The 26030-nt window shown below is 55.6% G+C and overlaps 2 protein-coding genes across 10 annotated transcripts in view; both read right to left on the minus strand.

The window, feature by feature from the left end:
- Kdm4b (lysine demethylase 4B) overlaps nucleotides 1-2154 on the minus strand; it is a 98247-nt gene extending 96093 nt beyond the window's left edge. For 4 of the 7 annotated variants that reach the window (XM_052746871.1, XM_052746868.1, XM_052746869.1 and 1 more), the window contains exon 1: nucleotides 1948-2150. The gene's annotated coding sequence lies outside the window, so the exon portion shown is untranslated. Of the gene's footprint in view, nucleotides 1-1947 lie in introns of all 7 variants that reach the window. The other 3 variants (XR_008220292.1, XM_052746872.1, XM_052746874.1) reach the window with 3 other exon arrangements.
- A 3360-nt stretch (nucleotides 2155-5514) lies between these two features.
- On the minus strand, nucleotides 5515-25387 carry Uhrf1 (ubiquitin like with PHD and ring finger domains 1). 3 transcript variants are annotated; one of them, XM_052746877.1, is made up of 17 exons: nucleotides 25218-25387; nucleotides 23540-23704; nucleotides 18152-18394; nucleotides 17178-17338; nucleotides 15646-15861; nucleotides 14968-15071; nucleotides 14684-14870; nucleotides 12773-12896; nucleotides 12585-12692; nucleotides 12214-12318; nucleotides 11158-11264; nucleotides 10054-10213; nucleotides 9834-9971; nucleotides 8329-8449; nucleotides 8046-8188; nucleotides 7086-7190; nucleotides 5515-6851 (listed from the first exon to the last, which is right to left on the minus strand). In XM_052746877.1, exons 2-17 carry the CDS (start codon nucleotides 23690-23692, stop codon nucleotides 6705-6707), a joined length of 2322 nt encoding a protein of 773 aa, XP_052602837.1. In that variant the 5' UTR covers nucleotides 23693-23704; nucleotides 25218-25387; the 3' UTR covers nucleotides 5515-6704. The 3 variants fall into 3 exon arrangements, with proteins under 3 accessions (XP_052602837.1, XP_052602836.1, XP_052602835.1); XM_052746876.1 differs by having other exon boundaries at nucleotides 14684-14894; nucleotides 25218-25386; XM_052746875.1 differs by lacking the exon at nucleotides 25218-25387 and adding an exon at nucleotides 24362-24485 and having other exon boundaries at nucleotides 14684-14894.
- Between the last annotated feature and the right edge of the window lie 643 nt (nucleotides 25388-26030).

The following is a 26030-nucleotide window of genomic DNA, read 5'->3' on the forward strand; positions in this document are numbered from 1 at the left end:
TGGAAAGGGACAGGCAGAACAAGGGGGCCAGAGCCCAGCAGAGGAGGGGGAGCAAGGACCAGAAGTCTAGGTCAGGGCTGGGTGGGCTGGGAGAACAAAGGACCCCTGGGACAGGGGAAGGAGACAGGCTATGGGTGGGGGAGCTATCCAGAGGACAGTGACTGAGTCTCTGGAGACCCCTCTATGTAATCAGCAGCCACCATCCTGGGAGGAAAGAATTAGAAAACCACTTGTCACTCAGACCTGCACATTCCCAGGTCCAAACACACACACTCACAGGTGCACCTGACAACACACACAGGCACACAGAGCCCCTGGCACAGGAACACCCCTAGTCCAAACACCAAAACACACTATGGCAATCTGGGCAACCCAATCTCTTGCCTCGGGCTTCGTGTCCTCCCAGGGAGAGCATGGAAACTCTCTCAGTGTCTTCCAAAGGGACCCTGAGAGTTTCTACAGGGCACCCACAGGATTTGGGGGGAAAGAGAGGGGAAGATGCTAGCTAGCTGCTGCTAGTGCAGGGTGGGAAAAAAAAGCTGGCCCTGTCTGGGGACACGCCCTCCTGGTGGCTCTGAAGGCAGCAATTACTGGAGAACTAAAGAGAGTGATTAGCCCTTTCCTGGTGTGTCTCTGTGTGGGGGGGAGCCTCTGAAGACCCACGTAATGAGCCCATTTTGAGGCAAGAGCTGTTTGGGGACGGTGCAGGCTCCAGCCCGGGGACTGTCAGATACACAACTATTGGGACACAGAGACATCCCGGGGCCCCGAACCTTCTGCAACCAAGATCCTTGGAGCCTAAGAAGGTGCAGGCAGCAGGCTGCAGGCTGAGCAAACCCCACGTGCACACAAGGAAAGATACACTCTTTGCTTTTTGAAACATGTTACAGGATCCACCCTCTCGCTAGGTGAAAAAACTAACTAGCAACTCGGGCAAGACACTTCCCCAGGTGTTACTGAATTATTAAAGCAATGCCATCCTTTCCCCTCCCCCAGTCAGACAGATGGGACAAGGGGAAGCCCAGGAGTGGCAATGCCCAAACCGCACCGTTTACACCATCAAATCTGCAAACCAGGACCCAGGCGGACCAGAATCCCTAATACTCACACCTGGTTCACCGCAGCCCCCACCACCCCCGGTAGACTTCCCCCGACCCAGAAGCCCCTAGCACAGGACGGTAGGAAAGCCATCCCCAGCTGTCCCCGGCTCTGCTGGCTGCTGGCTTCCCAGGAAGGAGAAACGGGCTGTCTGCCGGGGACGCCCTGGATGGGTGTGCACGCAGGCAAATGCACAATTCATGGCTTACAGAGAGAAGGGGGCTGGAAGGCAGACTCGGACCTGGGGACGGATGCGAGGTGGGAAGGCTGCCATCGCAACAGCAGATACGTGCACTATTTATTTTAACTTTTAAAAAAAGGCAGATTACATGGTGATTTAGGGATTCTGGGACAAGAGGGGGTCAAGTTCGGAAGGCATGATGGATGGGGTGTTTGGAGGGGACAGCATCGGTGTCCCCTAAAGGGAATCAAAATGCAAGCGGAGGAAAGCAAGGGCTTAGAGTGGGTTTTTTATTTTTAAGGATTTGGGAGTGCTGAAGGGATGGCTGAACCGGGCCACCCACGCTGTCATCTTTTGTGCCCTGGAAAGGGGACGCGGCGCCCCGCCCCCGCCCCGCCTTTGTCCGGCCCCATCGTCCCCCCAAAAAACACACCCTCCTTTCCCAGGCACACAATCGTTTTGTCGCTCAACAAACAGCAGCTTCTCCCGAGCGGACAAAAGCCCGGCGTACCCCACCGCCCTGCGGAGCCGAGTAGGCCGCAGCCGAAGCCTCGGCCTAGAGTATGCGCCGTGGCCGCGAGGCGCGGCGCGGGGGCAGGCACGGCGGCTGCGCGGCCCCCCGGAGGGGCCTGGAAGCTGCGGAGCGCCGCGGCCGATCGCACACTCACCTGGCGCGGCGCGCGCGGCCCCGAGTGTGGACAGCGGGCTGAGCGGCGCGTGCTCGGCCGCCTCGCGTCGCCCCCGCCGGGCCTCGCTCGCTCGTTCGGGCCGCTCGGCTCCTGACTTCGCCCGGTTCGTTCGCAGGTTCGATCGTTCGCTCGCTCGCGGCCGAGCCCTCAGCAAGCGCCTCGGGCGGGGAGGCGAAGCTTCAGGGGCCGGGGTGACGGCTCCTCCTCGGCCGCTATTGGGCAGCCAGCCCACGCCCGCACGCTGATTGGTGGTGGCTGACAGCTCCGCCCCTCCCCTCATCAACACCGCTCCGCCCCGCCCTCCGCGACCTGGGGCGGGCACAGGCTCACGACCTCTTCCCTTCATTGGTCCAACTATGAGGACGCTTCGGCACCCACTCACGTGCCCGGTGACCGGCTCAACTCTCAGTGGGTGCTGAGCACGCCCGTCTAAAGGGACGCAGCCAATCCGACAGTGGTCAGGTCTGGGATACCCCGGAGCTCAGGCAGATTGACAAGCTCGTTCTCAGGGACCCCGCTGCGAGAAGCACGGATTGGTGTTTGGTGCCGGCCTCTGGGCGCTGATTGGTTGGGACTGAAGGTCAATCACTGTCTTGGCTGCTCCGGACTCCGCCCTGTTATCAGGCGGCTGTTGAGTACGTGATACCCTGCACAACATCGGCACCGGGTCCGAGACGCCGGGAGACAGGAGTTCGAGACCCGGTGGATCAAAACCCGGAGCCGAGATTCGACCACAGCTTTGCAAGGGGCCAAACTAGGATACAGACGGTCCTCAAAGCACCGTTCCCTTTAACGTGCGTGAGTTCAGCTGGGGCCGTGCCTCTGGGGAAGTCACCTAACTGGGCCTCTGTTTCCTCCCATGAAATGATAGCGGTGCCCACGTAAAATTTCGCAACAATTCAATGAAAGGAGAGGTTCTTTTCTCTACTTCTCAATTTCCCTCCGTTCTGCTCTCTCCAGCTCAGTATGTTCCAAATTGGAGGCCTGGCCACCCAGATTCCAGCTACAGCTGTGGCTCTATGGAGTGTTTATTATCATCATCCCCATCAATATGTACTTATAATTTAAATTTTTATTGTGTTGTGTGCTCTATAGAAGTCAGAGGGCCACTTGGGAGTTGACTCTCCTGCCATCTGGGTGCCAGGATCAAACTCAGTTTGTCAGGCTTGGTTGCAAGTCCCTTTACCCACCAAGTCTTCTTACGGGTCCACCATCATTTTTTTTTTATACTTGAGCAAGCAAGGGTGAAGGTGTGCCCATTTTATGGGGCAGAACTATAAGTCCTTCCATTTTAACATCTAATATCTAGAGTACCCTCCTTAGAGCAAGATGTTCGCTCAGCCCCTCCCCATTCACTAACTCCCAAGGGTATGCGTAAATTATTCCAAGCTGGATGGCTCTTGAATTCTTTTCCTTGCTCTTCATTGTGCGATAATTGTAAGGGAAATGGCCATTACCATGCCTGCCGCCACCCTGCACTATGGTCATCCTGAGTTATGTAGAGTTGGAGGCCAGCCTGTCTCTTCAGCTAAGCAGTGGTGGCACACTCCTTTAATCCCAGCACTGGGATGCAGAGGCAGGTGGGTCTGAGTCTAAAGAGCCAGTTCCAGGACAGCCACAGCTACACAATGAGACTCATCTCGGAAAACCAACCAGCCGAAGACCCTGTATCAGCAGGCAGGTGAGACAGCTCCGTAAGCTGAGCCGGCCAGAGCCCCCCACACGGTGAAGGAAGTCCTTTGTTCCGGCTTCCACAGACGGCACGTGTGCCTGCACAGGCGCACACACAAAGGAAGAGAATCATGGATGGTCATCCCCACCATGTTTTGAAGGGCACGTGACCTGTGTGAAGCAGTGGTTTGTTCTGAGTTAGGAGCGGATTTTTATTAAATCGGCTCTGCCTTCAGGATTCCTGTCTACATAGTGTTCTGGGCACTCGTCTGAGCTGGGGAGGTAGCTCAGCGGTTAACATGGTTATCCTGCTCTTCCGAGGGCAGAGTTCAAACACCAGCACTTTTGTCAAGCGGCTTACAACCAGCTCTAGCTCCAGAGGATCCAACACCTGCAGCCTCCAGAGGCATCCACTCACATGCTCATATGATTAAAATTTTCTAAGCAGGGCAGTGGTGGTGCACGCCTTTAATCCCAGCACTCGGGAGGCAGAGCCAGGTGGATCTCTGTGAGTTCGAGGCCAGCCTGAGAAAAACCCCGTCTCCAAAAAAAAAAAAAAATTTTTTTTTACATGGTGGCCCATGCCCTCAGTTGTAGCACTGGGGAGGTAGAGGCAGGCAGAACTGAGTTCCAGGTCAGCCTTTGATGGAACCATTGTGTTTTGGCTTTTGTTTTTCCAAGACAAGGTTTCTCTGTATAGCCCTGGCTGTCCTGGAACTTGTTCTGTTGACCAGGCTGGCCTTGAACTCACAGGTCTGCCTGCATTACCATGCCCTGCGCATTTTGATTTTGAGACAGGGTGTTGCTATGTGGCCTAGGCTAGTCTTGAAGTCAAGCTCTTGCTGTCTGGGCCACCCAAATACAGGCTAACAGGCATACTGCACCACACCCAGCCATGACATGTTTCTTAACAATAACCTAGTTGTTGGTGAGACGGCACCATGTGTATATAAAGGAACTTTCGGTCAAGCCTGAATACCCAAGTTCCATCCCCAGGTTCCACACAGTGAAAACGGACTTCCAAAAGTGTCTGACTCACACGTTCTAACATTGTTTTAGACTCGTGTCTGAGTGTTCTGCCTGCACATTTTTGTGTGCAATACCTGCAGAGGCCAGAGAGGGCATCAACACCCCAAAACTGGAGTTACAGGCAGGTTGTTGCATCACTATGTGGGTGCTGAGAATCAAACCCGAGTGCTCTGAACTCTCCAACCCCATAAGTGTAAATTTTTTTAAAAGCAAGACTCATCCTGAAGCGCCCCGGCCCGCCCCCGGCCCCTAGATCATTCTGAGCGCCCCGTCCCGCCCCCAGCCCCTAGACCATTCTGAGCAACCTAATGTGCTGTGGGTGGCCGACATGCCTCCAATGTGCTCCCCCATCCACCACTCCACAGGAGCCCAGACCCTTCTGCCGCCTGCAGCGCCTGTGCCAAATGCAAGCACGCCAGCCACACCAGAAACCACAGCCGCCCTCCTAACCCCCACCATGGGCCAGGGGCTCTGGCCTCACAAGTTAGCACTGCCTTTTCCCTACACATCTTCAACATCCAGTTTTCTAGAAACCTGTAGTACCATCTATACAACGGTAGAATCTTCCAGAACAGAGGCCAGCAAACTGTTAGTCAAAGGCTAGATGGTACTGTTCTCCGCTCTCAGAACTGTGGAGTTTGTCTGACCTACTGGATGGTGCTGACTGCAGCAAGACCAGCATGTATGAGGGAATAGCTGTCTATATAAAACTTTATTTGCACAACCGAGCTGTGGCCCTGGACATCAGAGTGCCCTTATGCCCATTGTCTCATCAGCCTCAACTTGTTTTCATGACAGCACCAAAAGCAGTTTGAAAACAAGCAAACACAAATATTCAAATATATCTGCAGAAAAAAAAAATTTATTCTGAGATCTAAAATCTGAACAAAATATTGAACTTTAGAAAATATCCACATGGACACATGGAATTTCATTTTCTTCCCCAATATGTTAACAATCTAAAAAAAAAACACCACAAAACGTGACCCTTAAAACAGTGCTGTCCAGTCTGCCTGCGGTTACGTGTTCAGTTTCCAGGTTCTACTGAGGTATGGCCTGCTCACTTTGGTAAAGTTACAAGTAACAAAAGAAAACAAAAACCAACCAACAAAAACAAAACACACAGTCACAGTCTTCCTCAGTACAGGCTGTAACTACAAGAAAAATTCATTGAGGAAACCATTCATCCTGTTTAAAAAAAATACAATACAGAAACCCTCATAATTCTCATTGCTGAGTTAAAAACCAGGTGAAAACTGGTCACTGCACCTCAAACCTCCGCGACACCCAGCCAGTAAGCACCCCAGTGACCAGGCTCCCGAGGTGGGCATCCGACAGTTCAGTGCCGAGGACAGTGGAAGGGGCAATGAGCCAAAGGCACGTGGTCAGTTTCGCTCCAGCTGATGCCCTGGCCTGAGGCCACAGTCGAGTCCCGCAGAGGTAGTGTCAGCTACGCCCCACAGGCACCCGTGAGGATGGCCCCAGAGGCACCCATGAGGATGGCCAGGCCAGGGTTGAGGCTGGCCCAGGCCCCGCCTCCAGGTCTCCTGCGAAGACCTGAAGGACAGCTGCTGGGGCCAACCCCAGAACAAAGCACCCTGCCAGCTGCCAGGAAAATATATGCCTGATCTCTTCAAAGATGGTTGCAGGACTGTTCTAGGCAGCTGGTTTCGGGATGAGAACTCCTGACACTGACATGACATTGAGGTCTGGTACGGGGCTGAACAGTTTCTAAATCCTTCTTCAAAAAAGAAAAAGGCAGGTTTCTTTTTTTCCCTTCTCTTGGAGAATTGCAGGCTTTGTATTTAAAAGAAAAAAAAAAGAGAGAGAGAGAGAGAAAAGAAAAGAAGAAAAAAAAGAAATGGAAAACAAGATGTCCAACTGGTAGCCAGAACACGGGATTCTTGCAGATGCCTGGTTAACTGGCGACCAAGGCAGACGGGTCGCCAGGGGCAGACATGGAAGGACAACACCTTCAAGCTAAGCCCACTACAAACTCGGAGCAGGGCCAAGAGGCCTCCGCCTGGTTCTCAACATCACCGGCCGCTGCCATAGCCAGGGAAGAGCTGGTTGAGAATGGTCTGCAAAGGCTGATTCACCCGGGTTGGGGAACTGTGGTCCAGGTCACAGCGACAGGCTGGGCAGCTGAACACCTCGGCCCGGAAGGACCTGTCCAGGCAGTCCTGCACGAGACATGAGCAGGGTGAAGAGGACAGCACTCAGAGCTCCCTCCTGACTCTCAGGCACCCACTCAGGACTCAGCTCCCTCCTCTAGTCCCTGGTGATGTCCGAGATGGGGTGAGTGTATGGGAGCCTGGGGTCTCTATAAAGGACAAGGCTGAGGAACAGTCATGACACCCCAAGAGTGCAGGCAGTGGGTTCAGGCCATCTTCCCAAGCCTCCCACCGCCTCCTCACCTTGCAGACATTGTGCTGACACACAGTGGTGACGGGCCGGAACACCAGCTCCTGGCAGCAGATACACTGGAAAGCCTCCTTCACCTTGCTCAGGAAGACCTGATACTGCAGAGTGGGTGTGGGGGGGAGGGCAACTTCCATCATCCTCACCCAGGCACAAGTCAGAAGCCAACCCCGCCCCGCATCTGAGCCTGACAAAGACTGAAGACGCTGCAGTATAAGGCAGGAGAAGCCATCTGACAACACAGGGTGGTGGCCCTGTGCAGGTGACCTGATCAGAGCCTCAGCGGATTTCAGCCCTGAAGGTACAGCAAGCTCTGGACTGACTGACTGGGACTCACGGTCCATAAGGAGTAGAAGCTTCATCCTGCTGGACCCTGAATGAGCCAGAGAAGCTGGCCTCAGCAGGACAGCAGCCATCCTGGCAAGGCCCCACATTGTCCCAGCCTCGCTGATGGCAGCGAAGCCCTCATCAACACACACTCCCACTCCTGGGACACACTGAAGCCAAGCACAGCAGGGGCTGAGGGACAGCTCACACCCAGGTCTCAGTGGCGCAACAGCCCACGGGACCCCAACGGATGGACAGCCACTGGAGAAGGCAGTCTACCCACAGAGGAAAATCACTCAAGCAGAAAAGGAAAGGTGTTCTGACAGCCACTGTGTCCAACATAGATGAGCCTCAGTGACGTGGGCAGTCACAAAAAGGCAAAGCCGCCAGGTCCCACTCCCAGAAGGTCCCTGAAGTCAGCAGAGTCACAGAGGAGAGGAATGGTGGGTGCCAGAAGCCAATTAACGCTAAAAGGTGACAGAGCTTTAGTGTGGGGACATGGAGAGTTCCAGGGACAGCTGCACACCCACAGGGATGGGCTATGTGAGGCCACCCTGGCGTGCTGCAGCAGGCCAGAACACAGACCCTGACCCAGCTTGCCCTCAGAGGGATGGGGCCCTGCGGCTCACCGGCCCATCCTGAAGGGAACTCAGCACGTCGTCCCACAGCTTGGCGTTGCTCTTGTCCTCCTTGATGAGGGTGGCCTGCTGCACCGGGAGTGTGTAAGGCTCCAGTTTGCTCTTCTTGGATACACGCGTGTTAGTGGCCGGGCCTGGGGGGAGGGGGGTGAACAGAACAAGACCTGTGAGGAGTACAGCAGTGCTAATGAGAACATTAGGCATATGGGATGGACAGGAAGTCATCAGGACACATAGGAAGTCGGGACGGACGGACGGACGGACGGGCACCCACCTGTGGTCTTCCGCTTGCACGAGCCTGTCTTGGAGGATGTGGGTTTTTGTTCCAAGGCCTTGGGTGGGCGCTTCTTACTCTTCTCCTTGTTAGCCAAGGCCTCCAAGTAGCCTTCGGGGTACTGAAGGGTGAGGGATGGTGGGCAAGAGTCAGGACTCAGCCCACCCTACAGAGGCAGAGTGCCATCATCCGGCGAGCTCTTGGGCACCGGAAAGTATTGCTGGATAAGCATGAGGGCCAGGTGTGGCAATGGAGGGATCCTAGCACTCGGGAGTCAGGAAGGGAGAGTCCTGTAACCAGCCTGGGTTATGTGAGGGAGATCCCTATGGAAAACTAAAGTCAGGGGTGACGGCACTCATGTCATCCGCACTAGAGGTCAAGAATGTCAGGAGTTCAAAGGTCGTAGCAACTTCAAAGCTAGCCTGGGCTACATGAAGCCAGGTGTGGTTCCTGAGCATCCAGGAGACTGAGGCAGATGTTATGAGATACAGGCCAGCTGGGTTACAGAATGAGATCTTCAAAAACCAGAAAGAAAAACTAAATTTACCAGCCCTACCCCTGACCCTGCCTAGCCTCTTACCCCGCATGTGCACACAGGCAGGCAGGCAGACTTCTGCACACCCTGCTATACACACTCAATGCAGCCCCCACACCTGGGGACAGGCGCCATCATGTCCCATGGGTACTAAGATTCCTTGAATAGTTCCCAACACGATGGAAACATGACTAGAACCCCAGGGGGAGCGGCCACCATGTGGCTTATGAAATGTTCTAGCTGCAAAGAGGTACGGTGGCTGCTAGGGACTTGACATCCTTACCTGCCCACCCCCACTGCCTGTTTTCTATCAGTTCTGGTAGCTTCCTTCTGCTGATGCTGGAGGGGTCATAGGTCAGAGTTCGGAGGGGCAGAAGCAACATCAGCGACAGGTGTGGCTGGCCAGATGTGTCACCTGTGTGCCCACACCTACCCGTAACCTCAAGGTTTGGATTTTTCAGTGTATGGTGTGTGCAGTGCCTGCAGAGGGGACCAGCCCCGGGCCTCAGTTACACATGCCGTGAGCCACCACGTGGGTGCTGGGAGTCAAACTGCTTCTCTGCAAAGACAGCCAGCGCTATTAACTACTGAGCCAGCTCTCCCGCCCCATATTTGAGTTTCTTGATGTAGGCCAGGCTGGCCTTGATCCTGCAAGGTTTATGTGGTGCTGGAGACAGAATGCAGACTTGGCACAGGAGAACGCGCTACCCACTGAGCTGCTGGCCTAGACCTATTTTCATCTTGTTGAGAGAGTCTTGCTACGGCCAGGCTGACCTCAGCCTTCTGAGGACCTGGACCACTGTTTCTGATTCTGGCAGTTGGTTTGGAGGAGACAAAGACCCTGGGAAGCCTGGGACCTGAAAACAGAACAGGTGTCTCCACTCCCAGTTCCCACCATGATGGGCAACAAGCTCCAAAGAAGACAGCCTCAGAGGGGTAGACTAGAGCCCTTGACCTCCAGGCCACACACCTGCATAGTGAGCCCCAGCTGCCGAATGCGGTCCTTGCCCTCCTTGGTCCAGGGTTCAGGCTCCGTGTCATCCCGTCGCAGGAGGTAGCGCCACACAAGGAAGCCAGATTTACCCTTCTCTGGCCAGTACTTCACCACCTGTGGAGAGGACAGCATGGCTGGTGCAGTGTGGCTCAGGAATTTCGGGGCACGGGCGTGAGGACAGGCGCCCACAGCTTACCTTGTAGATGCCGTCGTATCGGTTGCCCTCTGCAGGTGCGTACTTGCTGTATTTCCCACCCTTCATGTTGCGGACCACACGCACTGGCTTCCCCTTGCGCCAGTCCTTGGCCTCCGATCCGCTCTCACTGATTTGGGCATCACAGTTTAGCGCCAGAGCCCTTTGGGGAGACAGGACACACATGAGGGAAGTTCTAACATGTCCTCCCAGAGAGGCACACCCTAGCATCCATAGATACGCGGACCTCATCACCAACAGGACACCAGGACAAGATCACTGGCATAGGCCAGAAGCTGCCAGAGGCTATTGTCTGATCTAAGTGTCCCCAAAAGGACCTGTAGAGGTTTCTCAGTGGTTAGAGAACTAGCTGGTCTCACAGAGGACCCAGTTCAATTCGTAGCACCTACATGGAGGTGTAACTCCAGACCCAGGGGATCCAATGCCCTCTCCTGGCCTCTGTGGACACTGCACCCAAGTAATGTAGACTTGCAGGCAAGTGTATACTCACTTATACACATCAAACAATTCTTTAAATGTCCCCCAGAAGTCCCTGTGTTGATATCTGGTTCCCCAGGGTAGAGCTACAGGGAATGGAGTTTTTAAGGGGCGGGGCCCTTAAAGACTCCAGTGTGTCTTCTTCATTCTCATGCCTGGCCCACGTGCCACACACGTCCACCATGTGTTGCCCCCTAGTGGGAGACCTCAAGACAACAGCTCAACCAAGGACAACCCAGGTGTGCAGCCAGGGGAAATCCTACCTCAGGACTTGTTACAGTAACAAAAACTATCCTGTCTATAAACTAGGGATTTATTACTGCAACAGAATCCTTCCCTATAGGCTCACAGTTTTCAGGATTTGTTACAATAACAAACCTTTCCCCTCTCAATAAGCTGAAAGATCTGAGGCACCCTGGCTGCAGCAGAAGAGAATACAGAGGACCCTGACCAGCACGCCACCTCCAGACTGAGATAGAAATGATACCCCTGGTTGGGACTGTAAACAGGACAGAGAACCATCATGAGGTAAACAGAAGAACCTGTGTCCCCATCACCTGCTGCCATGTGGGGCCAGCACCCTTGGCAGAGCGCCAAGCTTCCACACACCTGTTGGTGTTGGTAAGCTTCTGGTCAGAGGACTGTCCTGCAGTGCGCTTGTTGCCAGAGAGGTCTCGGCCGCCACTCCCCGTGTACGTGAAGAAATTGCCATTGTCCTGCAACAGGGAAGAAGGGCTGCATGAGCCCTCGGCACAGGGGGCGAGCCTTGCCCAACTCAATGAGGACGAGAGGTGTAGACCCAGAGGAGGCAGTGAGGTTGTGGCAAGAGGGAAGAGTGAGGGCAGTGGTACACAATGGGCCACCGTGTGGCGGTGACAGAGAGACCAAGCACAGCTCTTTGAAATGCCACTGGGTCCTGTTCCAACATGGAGGGACCTTGAAGGCACATGAGCAGTGACATGAGCAGACACAGGAACAGACAGCACAGGCCCAATGCCCTGGGACCCCGGAGTTGTCAGACCCAGACAGGAGGGAGGACAGTGCGGGCCAGGGAAGGGTGAGAGGGCAGAGACTCAACAGGGGGAGATGCAAAGTTCTAGAGGTGGATGGTAGAGACGGGGCACCTGACGAGGCCTCAGACTGCTGAACTTGCCAAGAGGGGAGGGTCGGACCGCCCCCTGCACCCATGGGTGCAGAACGTTCAACCCACCCTGTAATTTCCCACCTTCCCTTCTAATTAAGCGGTCATCACATCCCACACGGCAACCCTGACTGAGAAGCAGCCTGGCTCCTGTCGCCCTCACCACACTCAGCTGCGGCATCCTCAGTTTATTTTTCTCTCCTTATAAAATCGAAAGACTTATTTTGTGCTTACAGGTAACACCTCATGACATCTCTTTCCCCAACAGAAATGAACCACGAGTGTTGCTGCTCCTGAGTGACTAGAACACGCTGACAGCATGGCCTGGCAACTCTGGCCAGCACTGAGGGCGGGCCCAGTGCAGAGACCGGACAGAATGATACAGAACTGTCACCGGTCACTCAGAGCTGGGCGTGACCCCTGATGATCAATCATGGTGGATGGCATGTGAAAGCCAGTGTGAGAGGCAGCTGAGGCGGGGGAGGGGGGGAGCCAAGCAGTGGTGAGAGAGGAGCAGTGCTCACCACATCATCCTCGTAGCCGCCAGCCAGCACCAAAGAGTAGGCACCTTGACTGCTCCGGCCATGGATGCCTGCCACATGCGGCCGGTGCACACCGGACTCACTGACCTGTAAACACCGCCAAAAGCCGCATTCAGTGTCCTGGTAAACCCAGGATGACCGTCCCTGACAAGAGCACACTGGCCCAATGGCTGAGTCCAGCTACCATAACAGAGCTGGCCGTGACATGGGGAAAGGGTCATGCCCCAACCTGGCACCCTCTCCCAAGCAGGCATCCTCAGGAACCCCACTCAGCAGCATTTCCTGCCCCCAACCATATTTAGACACAAACTCAACAGAGAAGTTATTTGGAACCCAGTGGGATCAGCAGATACCTGGACTCTGAAGCGCCACATGGTGCCCACAGGGACGCCGGGGATGGGCCCAAAGTGGTTAGCGGGCACAATGGTACATTCTTTGGTGCGGCCCACACACGCCATGCCCTGCCACGTAGAAAGAGCTGTGTGAGCACCAGGAGTGGGGAACAGGTACAGGAACGAGACAAGATGTGTGTGTGCCTCACCTTGCCCCAGTCTCGCCGGGAGGATGAGGTGGCCGATGCCATCTTCGCCTTCTTCTTGCTCTGCTTCAGCTTCTCACCGGCTTGCACCACCTCGCTGGAGTCAGTCCGGCAGCTGGGGCAGTACCTGGAACAACAAGAATGTCACCTGCATATGGCCTGATGCCCAAGTGCCAGACAGATGGTGTCCTTTCCCCAGACACCACACAGGCCAGAGACAGGGGACACACAGTCCACATAGTAGCTCAGAACCAAAGTCAAATCATAAACTTGGGTTCCCTGGCAGGTGTAGACACGCTCCATTATCCATGGGCACACAGTTAAACTCTAGGCTGAACCATCCCTACAGAATCCCTACAAATGTTCTACAGGACATGGGTTTCCTCAGCCTTCTGCTAAGAACTCTCTGCCTGCAGAAGGCCAGTGAAATTATCAGTGGGTAGAGGCTTGCCACCAAGTCTCAGGACTTAAGTTCAATTCCCCCGGACCTACATGGTGGAGAGAACTGACTCCCAGAGTTGTTTCCTGATCTCCACACACACTTAAACAAAAGTAACACAAAAATTATTTTAAGAACCCCATAGAGCCAGGCATGGTGGAGCATGCCTTTAATCCCAGCACTCGGGAGGCAGAAGCAGGCAGATCTCTGAGTTCGAGGCCAGCCTGGGCTACAGAGTAAGTTCCAGGACAGGCACCAAAACTACACAGAGAAACTCTGTCTCGAGAAACCGAAAAAGAAAAGAACCCCATAGGAAACCATGGTGGCGCACACCTTTCCCAGGGAAGCAGAGGCAGGCAGATCTCTGAGTTCCAGGTCTACACCCAAGTTCCAGGACAGCCAGGGCTACAACAGAGACCTTGTCTTGAAAAAGAAAAAAAGAACTACACAGAGCTAAAGCCCTAGCCCCTACCACTTGAATTTGTAAGTAAAAACTTCACAGCCAGGCAGACTCACTCAAGCCTGTATTCCCAGCAAGGCAGAATGAAGAGAGCAGAGGCCACTCCAGGGCAAAGCCGGCCCAGGCGATAGAATGAGACCCACACACATAAAACTCAACAGAGCTGGAGGGATGGGTGCAGTGGTCTCAAGCACTGGTGGCTCCCGCAGAGCACTGGGGTTCCATTCCCAGCACCAGCATCACTGGGCTCAGTCATCCAGCTCCTGCAGGATGTGACATCTCTGGCTTCTGTGGGCACCCTGCCCACATGCACACACAACACAAATATAATTTAACTAACAGTAAATTAAAAAAAAAAATCAAACGAAGGACTGGGTGGTGGTGGTGCACACCTTTAGTGCCAGCACTTGCGAGGCAGAGGCAGGTGGATCTCTGTGAGTTTGAGGCCAGTCTGGTCTACAGAGCGAGATCCAGGACAGCTAAGGCTATATACAGTGAGACCCTGTCTCAAGAAAATAAAAACAAAACAACAACAACAACAAAAAACCCAAGCAAATCCCAATGCTGAGTAATGGAGAAGGAACTGGCATGTGATGGCACCCCTCCTCTCTGTTAGAGCCTCCGGTTTCCCATCTGCACAGGGTTGGGTAGCCAAAAGGCCCCTCTGCACACCACTATCAGGAACATAAGCTCCCCAAGTGCCCAGCCACCGAGTGGGGCAGGGCACACAGTGGCAGACCTGAGGGGCACGAGCCAGCCTCCCTGACACCACTGCAGCTTCCTCTCGCTGAGCCTGCGGCCAAGCTGGCAGCCAGCGGGTCCCAGCTACCTCCCTGTCACTGCTCCCCAGCACGGGGCTCCCAGGGCCGTGAAACAGCCACACTCAGCTTTTGATTCAAGTTCTGGGTTTGAACTCAGGACAGCAGAACTGTGAAGCAAGGCTGAAAGCCACTTCGTGGCCTGTCTTGAGTTCCCTTCTGGGCGTGCCAGGTGACCCCGGAGGTCCGCCACTCACCATTCAGGCTCAGGGGGGACGCAGGTGAGCTGTGGCTGCAGACAATACAGGTGGAAGGCCATGTCACACTCGTCACACAGAACCTGCTTCTCGGGAGCCTCCCGCCCGCCGCACACGTGGCAGGCGCACTTGCGACACGGTTTGTTCTCATCATCCTTGCAGTACTGACAGGATGGGCCGCTCTTCCCTGTTTTCCGGAGGGCAGGAGGGGCTGCAGCGGGCCACCATGCCACCTGGGTCTGCCACCCCCACCCAGGTGTGCTCGGGGCCCGACCAGCACTCACACTGCAAGGGGCCCCCAATCAAGGGGCTCCTTTCATTAGGGGGTTCAATCTTGAAGACTTCATCCACAAACATGATCCGGCAGTCATTGAGCTGAGAATCGTTTCTGCAGAACATTCCAAAACATTAGAACAACGTGGGGCTGGGTGAAGCAGGAGGCTGGCTTGACCCCAGGTGGGTTCTTCCCCATTGGTTTGTGCATGTGTGTATTCTGTAACATGGGCATTCCTGTGCCACATAACAGTCAGCACCCTCGGCGGTCTATCCTTGACTTCTGGCTGCACGTCAGGCTAGCTGGCCCTGGACATCCAGGGATTCCCATGTCCCTACGGCACTGCTAGCAATACAAACAGGTGCTGCTGCCTCATGCCTCATGTTTACACAGCACTGAGCCAAGAGTTTAAAGAGACCCTGGGCAGACAGTGAGATCTGGTGCCCCCTAAATGAGGAAATGCCCTTGGCCCCTTGGAAGTCCCCGTGCACCCACAAGGCTAAGTCAGGCTGGCAGGCTTCCTAGAAGCACTCAGTCCCACACCTTCCCAGTGTGGGACAACATGGACAAACACACAGAAGCCTCTAGAAAGCCAAGTCTGAGGGCCACGGAGCCAGACAAGGCCAGGGATGGCCCAGTGTGAGGATAAGGGAGGATATCAGGGTCCCTGTCCAGGCAGGCCACTCACACGAGCATGATGTTGCCATACAGCTCACGCGCGGTCCTGGTTTGACGCTTCCTACATATCTCAACGTCATACCAGAAGCCACGTTTCCTGGGGTAGTCCACATTGTAGTTGACCATTACCACCTGGCCGACCTCCAGGTCCTCCCACGGGATCACAGTGCGGGCACGAGCACGGATATCCTTGGCTTTGATGACTTCCACTCCGCTCTCTGGGTAGCTGCGAGCAAAGGCCCAACCTCAGATCCCCCAGGCCGCTACATGGTGTCCCTTCACAGGCCCAGAGATGTGGTAGCATGGGGAATCATATTCTGGGTGACCCTAGCCATCTATGCTGGTGGGCCAGGTATGTGGGACAGGTGGACAGATGTGATCTCCCAAAGTGGCTCGTCCCCATCCCAGCAACCCTGGAGATGGCAATCTGGAAGTAAGGCTTTTGCAGCGAGGTGGGCCTGATGGAGTAGAGACAGCTCTAGGTTCTCAGACAGAAGTGACAGACAGAAGGAAGCATGTGGCACAGACAACAGCAGACACCATGGTGAGGTGCCCATGTGCCCAGGACTGCCAAGTCAGGGCAGCTGGGGACAGCTGGTCTGGGGACCAGACCTTTGGGAAACTACGGGAAGGGAAAGTAAATGTTTCTCCACATCCACGTATAGAGCGGCCTCCATGTGTGGAGGCATATACAATAAGATACTAGACTGCACTTGAGGTGAGCTCTCTAGGCAGCTTTGAGCTACACCACCTCAGATTCATTCCCTTTCAGGTCCGTCACAGAACTCAGTTCAGCAAGCATCTTCACAAAGGACTTCCACACTAAATGACTAGCTATTTCAATGAAGCTTTCTCAACAGCAAGCAGAGAGCCACCAGTGATCCCAGAACTGTAACATGGAAATCACAAGATGTCAGTTTATACTTCTGGGATCTGCACTATCCACGGCCCTGAGGGAACCACCCCAGGCAGGTGAGTAAGCCACCCAAGCCATGTACGGAAATGACAGCACCCCTTCCTCTAGTCAGGGGCTGACACCAGAAACCCAGCATAACCAGGAGAGGGAAACAGTTCAGCAAAGGCCTGCGGGCGGGCGGGGGCCTCCTCTACCTATGGGATGCTGGCCTGACAAGGAAGCACTGTGGCCTCCCCAGGCCCAAGGACACAGATGAACATGGCTTAACTGCCTGCTGAGGCCTCATCACCACCGTGTCACCATGTGGAACCTGGACCTGAGATGCTCTGCTGCCCCAGGGACTGAAACCTGAGACCCTGAGATGGCTGGGACCGAGGACATCTCAAGAGATCCTCATGTCCTCACAGACTGAACAAAACTGATCAAGGCAGGGCAGCTCCCATCTGGGCTCCTAGGGAAAGAGGGCCCTTCCTCTAGTCTCAAATGGAAACAAGGTGCCAAGGATGGGCCAAGAGTAGCCTTCTGTGGCTTCTCCACCCTTGTCCCTGGCAGCAGTCACTTGGGGAGTGCAGGACAGGGGCTCTGGACAGCACTAGAGACAGGACCAAGCTCACAATGGCACTCACTCATCATATTTGATGTGATACATGATGTCCTCATCTGGGGTCACGCTGGCACTGGAGCTGCAAGGCTCCTCCTGGGATGGGGCTTTCTTCTGTACCTGGACCACCTGGGCCTCAAACCACGCACCCAAGGTGTTGTCACGCACGTCCACGTACTCATTAACCTACAGGAAGCAACGAGGGTCAGGGGACCCGGCAGCAGGGCAGGACCAGGGTCAAAGATTTGGGTTGTGAGACAGAGATCACAGGGCCATACATGCCAGGCAAGTGTGTCTGCACCCAGTTATGCCTACAGGCCTCACTCCGTAGCCCAGGTTAGCCTCACACAAACAAGCGTGCTGCTTCAGCCTCCAGAGTGGAGATGGTAGGTGTGAGCCACCATGCTCCACATGGGAGGAAACCTCAGCACTGTGGACAGTGGATGGGACTGGATTATTCTGAAGGGGGCTCAGGTCAATATGACCCTCTGCAGGAGACTTTGCTCTGATGGCTGTGATTATCTCTAGAGGTTTGTTGACAGCAAATAAGCAAGGACCACATGTGTTCCTAGGGCTCCAGGTGCTGAGCCACATCCCACGCCTCCACACTCCAGACCAGGATCCTGGGTAAGAAGTCATGCCTCCACGAACCACAGATAAGAGCAGGTGGATTCATAGCGCTGTGGTCATAGGGCAGAAGGTGATGGGGCTGTTCAGCCTCAACCACACAGGCTAGGATTCCCAGGGAGGCTCAACCTCCAGTTCGTCAAATGCACAGACATTTTAATCTTGGCAAAACTCCCCGGAGAGAGTTCAAAATGGCAGGTACTGACTATAGTGGCTCTGGGTCACCAAGGAGTCCCAAGAGACCTCGTGTGGCTCTCATTGTGGTGAGGGGCAGGGAGGCCCAGGCACTGTCAGGGTGGGCAGAATCTGAGCTGGGGGCAAATCCAGAAAGCCAGTGTCACACCTCCCTTACACAGCCCCAGGGAACCTCACCTTATACAGCCCCAGTTCCGTGTCCTCCCACACAGTCTTGTCGTCCCCTTCAGCAGCCCCTTCACCATGCGTGGACGACTTGTCTGACTCGCTCTGACCCACACCATAGCCCGAGTCAGAGTCAGAGAGCTCTGAATCCCGTTCCTTAGTACTGGGAGGGAGTGCCAGACTCTGGCGCACCAGCAGCTGGATCGTGTCGTTGAGGCGCACATCATAATCGAAGAGTGTGTGGCCATCCTCCATCTGTGGAGAAACCCAAAGCAGACTGTCTTCCACGAAGGCCTGCGTGGGGCAGGGGCAGATGGAGAATACATGGCCAGGCAAAGCCCTGTCCCATGCCTAGGCTCTCCCAGCTACTCCCGGGCAGGCAAACACGGAGCACTGTCAGCGCCCACAGAAGGCCACGAGCATAAGCGACACAACCCTCCATGCCGTGGATGTCCAGGGGTCTCCCTTCCAGGAAGCCCTGCTGAATTAATACTAAGTGGGGTTTAGGGGTTCAGGTGGGGTCTCACACAGCCCAAGCTCATCTCAAATGCCTGGTCCTTCTTCCTCCACCTCCCAAAGGCTGGGAAGGCAGACAGAAGGGCCATTAAGCCAATGTATGTGTTGCTGGGTGGTGTTTCCAGGAGAGGAGCTCCTGGCATTGAGGTGCATGCAATGGCCAGCACACTGTAGGGCCCAGGAGGCCCCACAGGGACAGACTGAAGCCTGTGTCCCATGGTGTCCAGGGGCAACCAGGGAGAACCCACAACACAGTCCCCAGAATCCTTTAAGGCTTTCCTCCAATCTCCCCAAGGCTGCTCCTGAGCAGCAGGTGGCCAAGAGCTGGGGGCCCAAGGAGTCATCTGTGGCCCCATAGTAGTCCCTTCATGTCATATCATGGGCTCCTTCCCCACTACAGGCTAAAGGCACCTCCTTTGTGACAGCCACATCCACTAGTAGGGGCTCTTGGGTTGCAGTGAATTAGAGCCTCCAGATCCCTGGAGACTAAAGGGGAGGGCATGTGAGAGAAAGGCTTGCAGGCCCCTGTGGCCTACTATAGTAACCCACAACAGGCCTGGGACCACTAGTGTGGAGAAGGACTGTGGGAACAGCAAGAGACTCCAAGTGCACTAACTCTACATTCAAGAGGGGGACACACTAGGAATAGGTCTGTCTTCTCTTCAGGACTCTATGCATTCGCGAACCAGCTCTGTGGAAGTCCTCGGGAATAAGACTGCGGGAACAGACTTGGCGGCGGGAGGCGGGAACAGACTCAACGGGAACAGACCCGGCCGGCGGGAACAGACCCGGCCGGCGGGAACAGGCCAGCCAGGCCAGCGGGAACAGACTCGGCCGGCCGCGCGGGACACAGGGTGGTGGCGGGAACAGACTCGGCCTGCGGGAAAGGCCAGCCGCGCGGGACACAGGGTGGCGGCGGGAACAGACCAGGCCTTTCCCAGCCTGCGGGAACAGACTCGGCCGGCGGGAACAGGGATCAGACTTGACGGGAAAGGGACTCTCTTCAGAAGTAGCATGCTGGAAATGAACTCTGCAAGAATTGGAGTCTATAGGAATAGAGAGCTTGGGGGACAATGTGGTCAGCAGTCCATGACTGCTCTGAACATTTATATTGAAGCCAGGACTACACTCCACCATACCTGTCACCCAACACACAGGGACTTTGCACCACAGGCCAGACTTGGGGATCCCGAGATGGACGGGGGTCTGGGAAAAAGACACTCACCATGTCCACAGTGTACAAAGCCCTTCCACAGATAGCCAAGCACTGCTATGTGCCATCCACACAGTAGAACACTACTCAGCCATGAAGAGGAGCACTGCTAAGTAAGGCCACCTGACATCCATGTACATACAATGTCACACACAGACACACGCACATGCCCAAAAAGTTTTCAAATACAAAGCAAAATGGGTAGTTGCTGGGCCCAGGGTCAGTACTGGGACGGCCAGGAGGTAGGGCCAGCAGGGTGGGTAACCAGACCATACCAGCCACCCCACCAGTTCTGGTGTCTAGGAGTCCATCAGGCTGCCCCACCATGGTCACAGTCCCCATTCAACATGCAGGACAGGATATGGCTGGGACTGGCTTGGAGCAGACTCACCCTGCAGTTCTCGCTATAACTAACTCACAAGGCCGGTTGGGCAGCTTCTGGCTGCTGCTTCTGGAACTATCTGGAAGAGCCCCATGGAAGGCAGGTAGAAGCTTGCACTGGCATGTGACTAGGGCTAGGGGAGGGGGTAGTGCCCCCCACCCATATCCCACTTGCAAAGTGGCTGGCTAGGAAACTCAAGCAGCAGGTGAGTCCAGGTTCCGGTCACCTTGGGGCCATCTGTCACAAGGGAAAGGACACTGTAAGAGCTTAAAGGTCCAGCTCCCACTTAATGACCTCAACAATAACCGAGTCCAGCACTCAGTCACACATACCTCCTGCTAATTTCTAAGACTGAAAATTAAACCCAGGGTAGGGCTAAGTGCACAGCTGTGTGCCCAAGGCCCTGGGCTCCATCCTCAGCACTATATAAACCAGGTGCTAACATCCCATCTCAAGAGAAAACGAGTACTTCGGGTTATCCTTGGCTACGCTGTGGATTTGACTACAGCCTGGGCTACATGGGACCCTTCAAAGTAAACAAGGGCTAGAGAGACAGTTCAACAGGTAAGAGCACTTGCGCTGTGAGTCTGACCCCAGAGCCCTCGAAGAAGCGCGACTCTCAGTGCTGTCCTGACCTCCACCCCCACACACACAAGGCGCCTACGTGCACAATAAACTAAAAAACATCAACAACACCATTTCCAGACAAGGCAGCTGAGACCCTGCCTCAGCCTCCTGAATAACTGGGGTAACTGCAGCTGTGGCCCATCTATTTACCCAACATGTCTGGTGGCTTTTGTCCACACTATTGGAAGGTCTTCTGTGCCTCCAGAGAAGGGGGTAAGGCGTTGCCCTACTTGATCGTCACATGATCCTGGGTGGCGCCTTACAAATCACTCTTGCAAGGCAATGGCTCTGGTGCCACCGCCATGCTGAATCACCACAGCCTGAGGCAGGCCTTGGCCCGGCCACTCTGTTCCCCACACTTTTTTTCTTTTTTGAGGGGACAAGGTTTCAGGTAGCCCAGACTGACCCTGGACTCCACAGGTAGAGTGGACTGGCCCAGTGCTGGCATGGCAGGGTTACAGGGTCCTGGGGACTCCAGGTTTGTGATGCCAGGCCAGTGCTGGACCAACAATCTCAGCATGGCTGACATCAATCACTCATGAGACCAGCTGATGTGAGGGAAGAGAAGCATCCCAAGGGACTCCTGGGTGATGTCTGGAGACCGTCTCAACAGTGGGGACCCTGGGTGATGTCTGGAGACTGTCTCAACAGTGGGGAGCCCTGGCAATGGAGACGCCTGCATGCCCTGTGGGGACCCTGGGTGATGTCTGGTGCCTCCATCACCAAGTCAGGACCCGCTGAACCCAGAACACATCACCACATGCAGTGACAACTGGTCAGCCACGTGTGTTATTTGGGACATGAAAGTCAGCTGTCCCTGAACAGACAGGCAAGGGACTTGGTGACATTAAAGCCTGCATGTACTGGGCACATTGAAGGTTATTTCCACAGGTGGTTTTTAAGATAACAAAAACGGGTCAACCAGACACATCTCACTTTGCCCTGGCAGGGGCAATGGCCAGAGTCCCCTCCCACATACCTGCCATCGTGCTCAGAGACGAGGGGCGAGCACACACCAACTCCCTGACACCAGCCTGCTCCTTTCAGCTTTGAAGTATCAATGGACCCAGGCAGCTGGGCCACAAGAAACAAGGAAAAAGCCAGCACACCATGACCATTCTAGAACCTTCAGTAAGAACGGCCTATCTGCATGGTTTCTGTTGCTGTCTGTCAACCACCAGGAAAGCAGCCTTTCTCCAGCCCTCTGCTTGTCCCACCTCCCAGCCTCGCTCCCTCCCCATGGCCTGCTGTGTCCCCAGAGCTGCAGCAGCTGGGGAAGTTGTGTCAGAACACCGGAAGCCACCGCCTGCCCCTTGACAAAGCTGCCGCCTGAAGGGAGCTAGGAAAAGGAGTCAGGCAGTCACGTAGGCTGCAGTTGGGCACCTTCGGGAGGCAGAGGCAGGTGGATGGAGTTGAAGGCCAGCCTGGGCTATGTGAAACCCTGTCTCTCAATAAAAGCCTAACACTGCTCAGCAAGAACCTGGACAAGCATTTCCACCAGTCTGAGATGGCCCCAGAAGTGAGTGAGCCCAGTGACTTGACAGAAGGCAGAGGAGCCAGTGGAAAGCCGAGGGGACCGTATTGAATCTCTGCAGTGGGTAAGGCCAATAAAGTCTCTGTCGTGCCAACTGATGTAAATTTGACCAGCTACAGCTCACAGGAGAGAGACACCGCTGAACTGGCAAGCCGGGTACGGGATGAAATGAGCCGTCATGGCAGGCAATCAGACACAGTGCCCGCACCCCACCCGGCTGCACCCAGAACACCCCACGACTGGGAAAGGGGTGAGGGGATCACAGCCACACTGCCATCACCTGGGCACAGCTAGTTAAAGAACCATCGGACCCGGACACCAGAGGGCAGCAATGCCCTGCCCAACCACAAGAGTGGGTATAGGCCGAGAAGCAGGGACTTCAGGTCTACTTAGCACCCTTCCCGCTAGTGCAGTGCACCCAGCTCCAAACGGACCCTTGCAAGCACGGACCCCACACCAGAGATCCCAGGCCACCACATGCTCTCTCAGCACCTCAAGACAGCAAGGAGAAAGAAGGCCCAGCCAGGTGCCAGTGATAAAAAGTCCCAAGCCTGGGCAGCTGGGCTGCAAAGATGGCCATTTTAAAGGCCACAGAGAGCTGGAGACACGGGATAGAGAGGTGCAACAAGGTAGCTACCCCCCCCCCCCCCGATAAGGGCCACTAGCCCCATTTTCCCCATACACCTAAGCGAATACGTTTCTAAATCGTGAGTAAAGTGGATCCTCGGGGGGTTTGATGTCTCATGGGAGCAAGCTGTGGGCGATCAGGGTGAATTTCAAAAGGAAAACCTGGTCCCCTCACTGCCACCACGTGAAGACTGTTGGAAAAACTAATCCGCAACCCCCTTGAGCCCTCTGTTGGCCACTTCAAACTTTCTCCTTACAAAAAATGATTTAGAAGACTTTAAAGGATAATTAAAAAGGTAGCAAGCTTTGCAGCGCAGAGGCCAGCCACAGCCGGTGCAGAGGCCTGCCTTTGTTCACCCTCCCCCCAGCATCTGAAGTCACCGACAAGGGGGGGGGGGGAGTAAGGGGGGGGGCTACTATCGCTTGGTGGCTTGGAGAGGCAGGGTGCCTGAAACAAAGCTCAGTGGGCGGACAGAAAGCTGCAGTGGTTGGTCAGCTTACCTGTTTGCCCCTGTAAAAGAGTCTCTGCAGCTGGGGTTCCACGTGAAACAGCTCCGAAATCTTTTTCCTCAGCTCCTGCACTTTGGTCAACCTGGACAGAGAGTCCACAGTGTGGGTCTCCTTCCCATCCATGGTTCGGACCTGGATCCACATGGTGCCAATATGCTGGAGGGACAGAGAAAGAGAAAGGGAGACTCGGGTCACTGTGGCCGGCCAGCAGGTGGGGAAGTGGGGGATCCTCACCCCAGTAGCTTTCTTTACATCTGATTGAGCAAGAAGCAGTTCCCAGGATCAACCTCCTGGCGTCCTGGCCCCTGTACTCGGCCAGACCGCACCTTAGAGAACCAGGTGGCATAAATCACGCGCTTAATGTTTTAATGACCAGTGAGTGAGTGGGGACACTTGAGCGTGGACCAAAGACATCCTGGGCGATCCACGACAATCCACCACGTCTTCAAAGAGGAGGAAGAAAAAAAGCAATATCCATGGCGAGAGAAAGGGACTGGTCAGACTGAGTGGTCGCAGCTGCTCATTCATTCGTTCACCCATTCATTCATCCCACACAGTCCAAGTCCCAGCAACGAGAACTCGCCAACTCCGAAGCGGACCGGAACTTCTTAAGTCCCGGGAGGGGGAACTAGGTCACACAGAAGGCAGGACCCCACACACACACGTACACCTCACTCGGGACGCCCCCCGGAGTTCCGGGCCAGTGCCCCCTGCGCGCGTGCGTGGAGCAGCCCCCACCCCCGGCCGTGGCCATGGCAACTGGCAGTCCGGGCCCGGACACCCCCGCGCGCGCGCTCGTGGCCAGAAACTCACCTGGGCCCCACGCACGACTAGCTTCCCTAACCTTCCCCCGAGACACTGACCCTAGCCTCTTGGGATGGCGCTTTAAACACGCTTTAAAGACCCCGAGGCCCGGAGCCCACGCCCACACCCTCCGCCGCCGCCAGGGTCGGACCCCCAGAGCCGCGCCGTTTAAGTTCCGCCCTTCCCGGAGAGCCCGCTGCTGATTGGCTCCGCCCGGGTGGCACGCCCCGCCCTCCTCGCACGCGATTGGCCGAGACGTACTCGGAGAAGCCAGGGCGCGCGAAACCAGACTCGGGCGCGACAATTGAATCGCGAGGAGCGTCCGCGCGCAGGCGCGGAGCCGCGTGTACCCCCCCCACACACCAGACCCCACGCGCTTCCCGCGGACTTAGCGGCACTCAGGAGGGTCAAAACCCAGGTTCATCGTAGAGGACGCCACTCAGGTTGCCCCTCAACGGACGGAGAAGCACGCATGCGCGGTGGCTCTGCAATGCCCGGAGCCACGCGCGGGAAAGTTTTGCCAAGTTTTGGGGTGTAACTGTGTATGTGCCCGGGGCCTGAGAAGGGGACCCAGCGTGGAGGATACAAATCGGATCCCCCTTACACGCGATGCGGAAGCACGCGTGGGCAATGTTTCTCTGCAAATCTCATCCCACGCGCAGGAAAGTTTGCAAAGTTCCCCCCTCCTCCAACCCAGGGCGTCAACGTTGTGCGGCTAGCCAGGAAAGGGGTTTAGCGTGGAAGACTGGGAAGACCTCGGATCCCCTGAAGCAAGCCCCGCGGCCACCCGTGGGAAGTATTCTTTACGGTTCTGCGCTGTGCCTGGCCGTGCCCCTGTGTGAGCACAGCCCGCTCTTCCACTCACCTCTCCCGCGGCAGCGATCCGCACTGTCCTCTCGCCTGGAGTGCCTAGCTCCTGGTTAGGGCTCTGGTGCTGGGTGACCGAGGAGGGGGCCGCGTGAGTGGCAGAAGACCTGAGTGAGCTCGGCAGCGCGCGATCCTTCCAGCTGCTAGGGGTTTTCTTTTTCCCGCGAAAACTCAGGGCGTTTTTAGAAGTGTGCAGACTGCTGCGAGACTCTGCCACTCTAATGGGTGGAGGGGGGCGGGCTCTTGATTCCTGATTGGCTCGCGCTGTGGCGGGAATCGAGAAAGAGAGTGGGGGCGTCCCCACGATTAGGGATCTACCCCACCCCCAGCTCCGCCCAGCGGGCCACGGACCTACCCTACCAGCAGTGCCCAGTTTACCAAGGCCCAGGTCCTCCAGCATGCAAACCATATAAGAATCCCGGGAGGGATCCCCCCCCCTCCCCGCAGAGAGACCCCTGACCTCAGTACATGCCCATTCCCCTTCTGCTGGACACACTTTGACCTCTTAAATCTATGACCCAAATCTCTGACCATATACCCCAGGGGAACTTGAGGGGTGCCTCTCCTCCAGACATCCTGCACCCCATATCCTGAGCACCCCCAGACGTACTGAGCGCATTGAGTAACATCAGGGCGCTGCTAGTGCCTCCCCCATGCTACCCACCCGCAGGGCTTCTTTTCCCGCCTGATTTTTTTCCCGCCTTCTGCAAGCTGTCCAGGCGGGCAACGCCTCCCTGCCCCCTCCGCCCCTGTCTGCTCCATTCTGACCATTCTTGGCGGGCACTCGGCTCTGGGCATCTGCAGTAGCTAA

This window comes from Peromyscus californicus, unplaced genomic scaffold (genome assembly GCF_007827085.1).
Source record: "Peromyscus californicus insignis strain IS unplaced genomic scaffold, ASM782708v3 Scaffold_1__1_contigs__length_55948999, whole genome shotgun sequence".
Classification (NCBI taxonomy): Eukaryota; Metazoa; Chordata; class Mammalia; order Rodentia; family Cricetidae; genus Peromyscus; species Peromyscus californicus.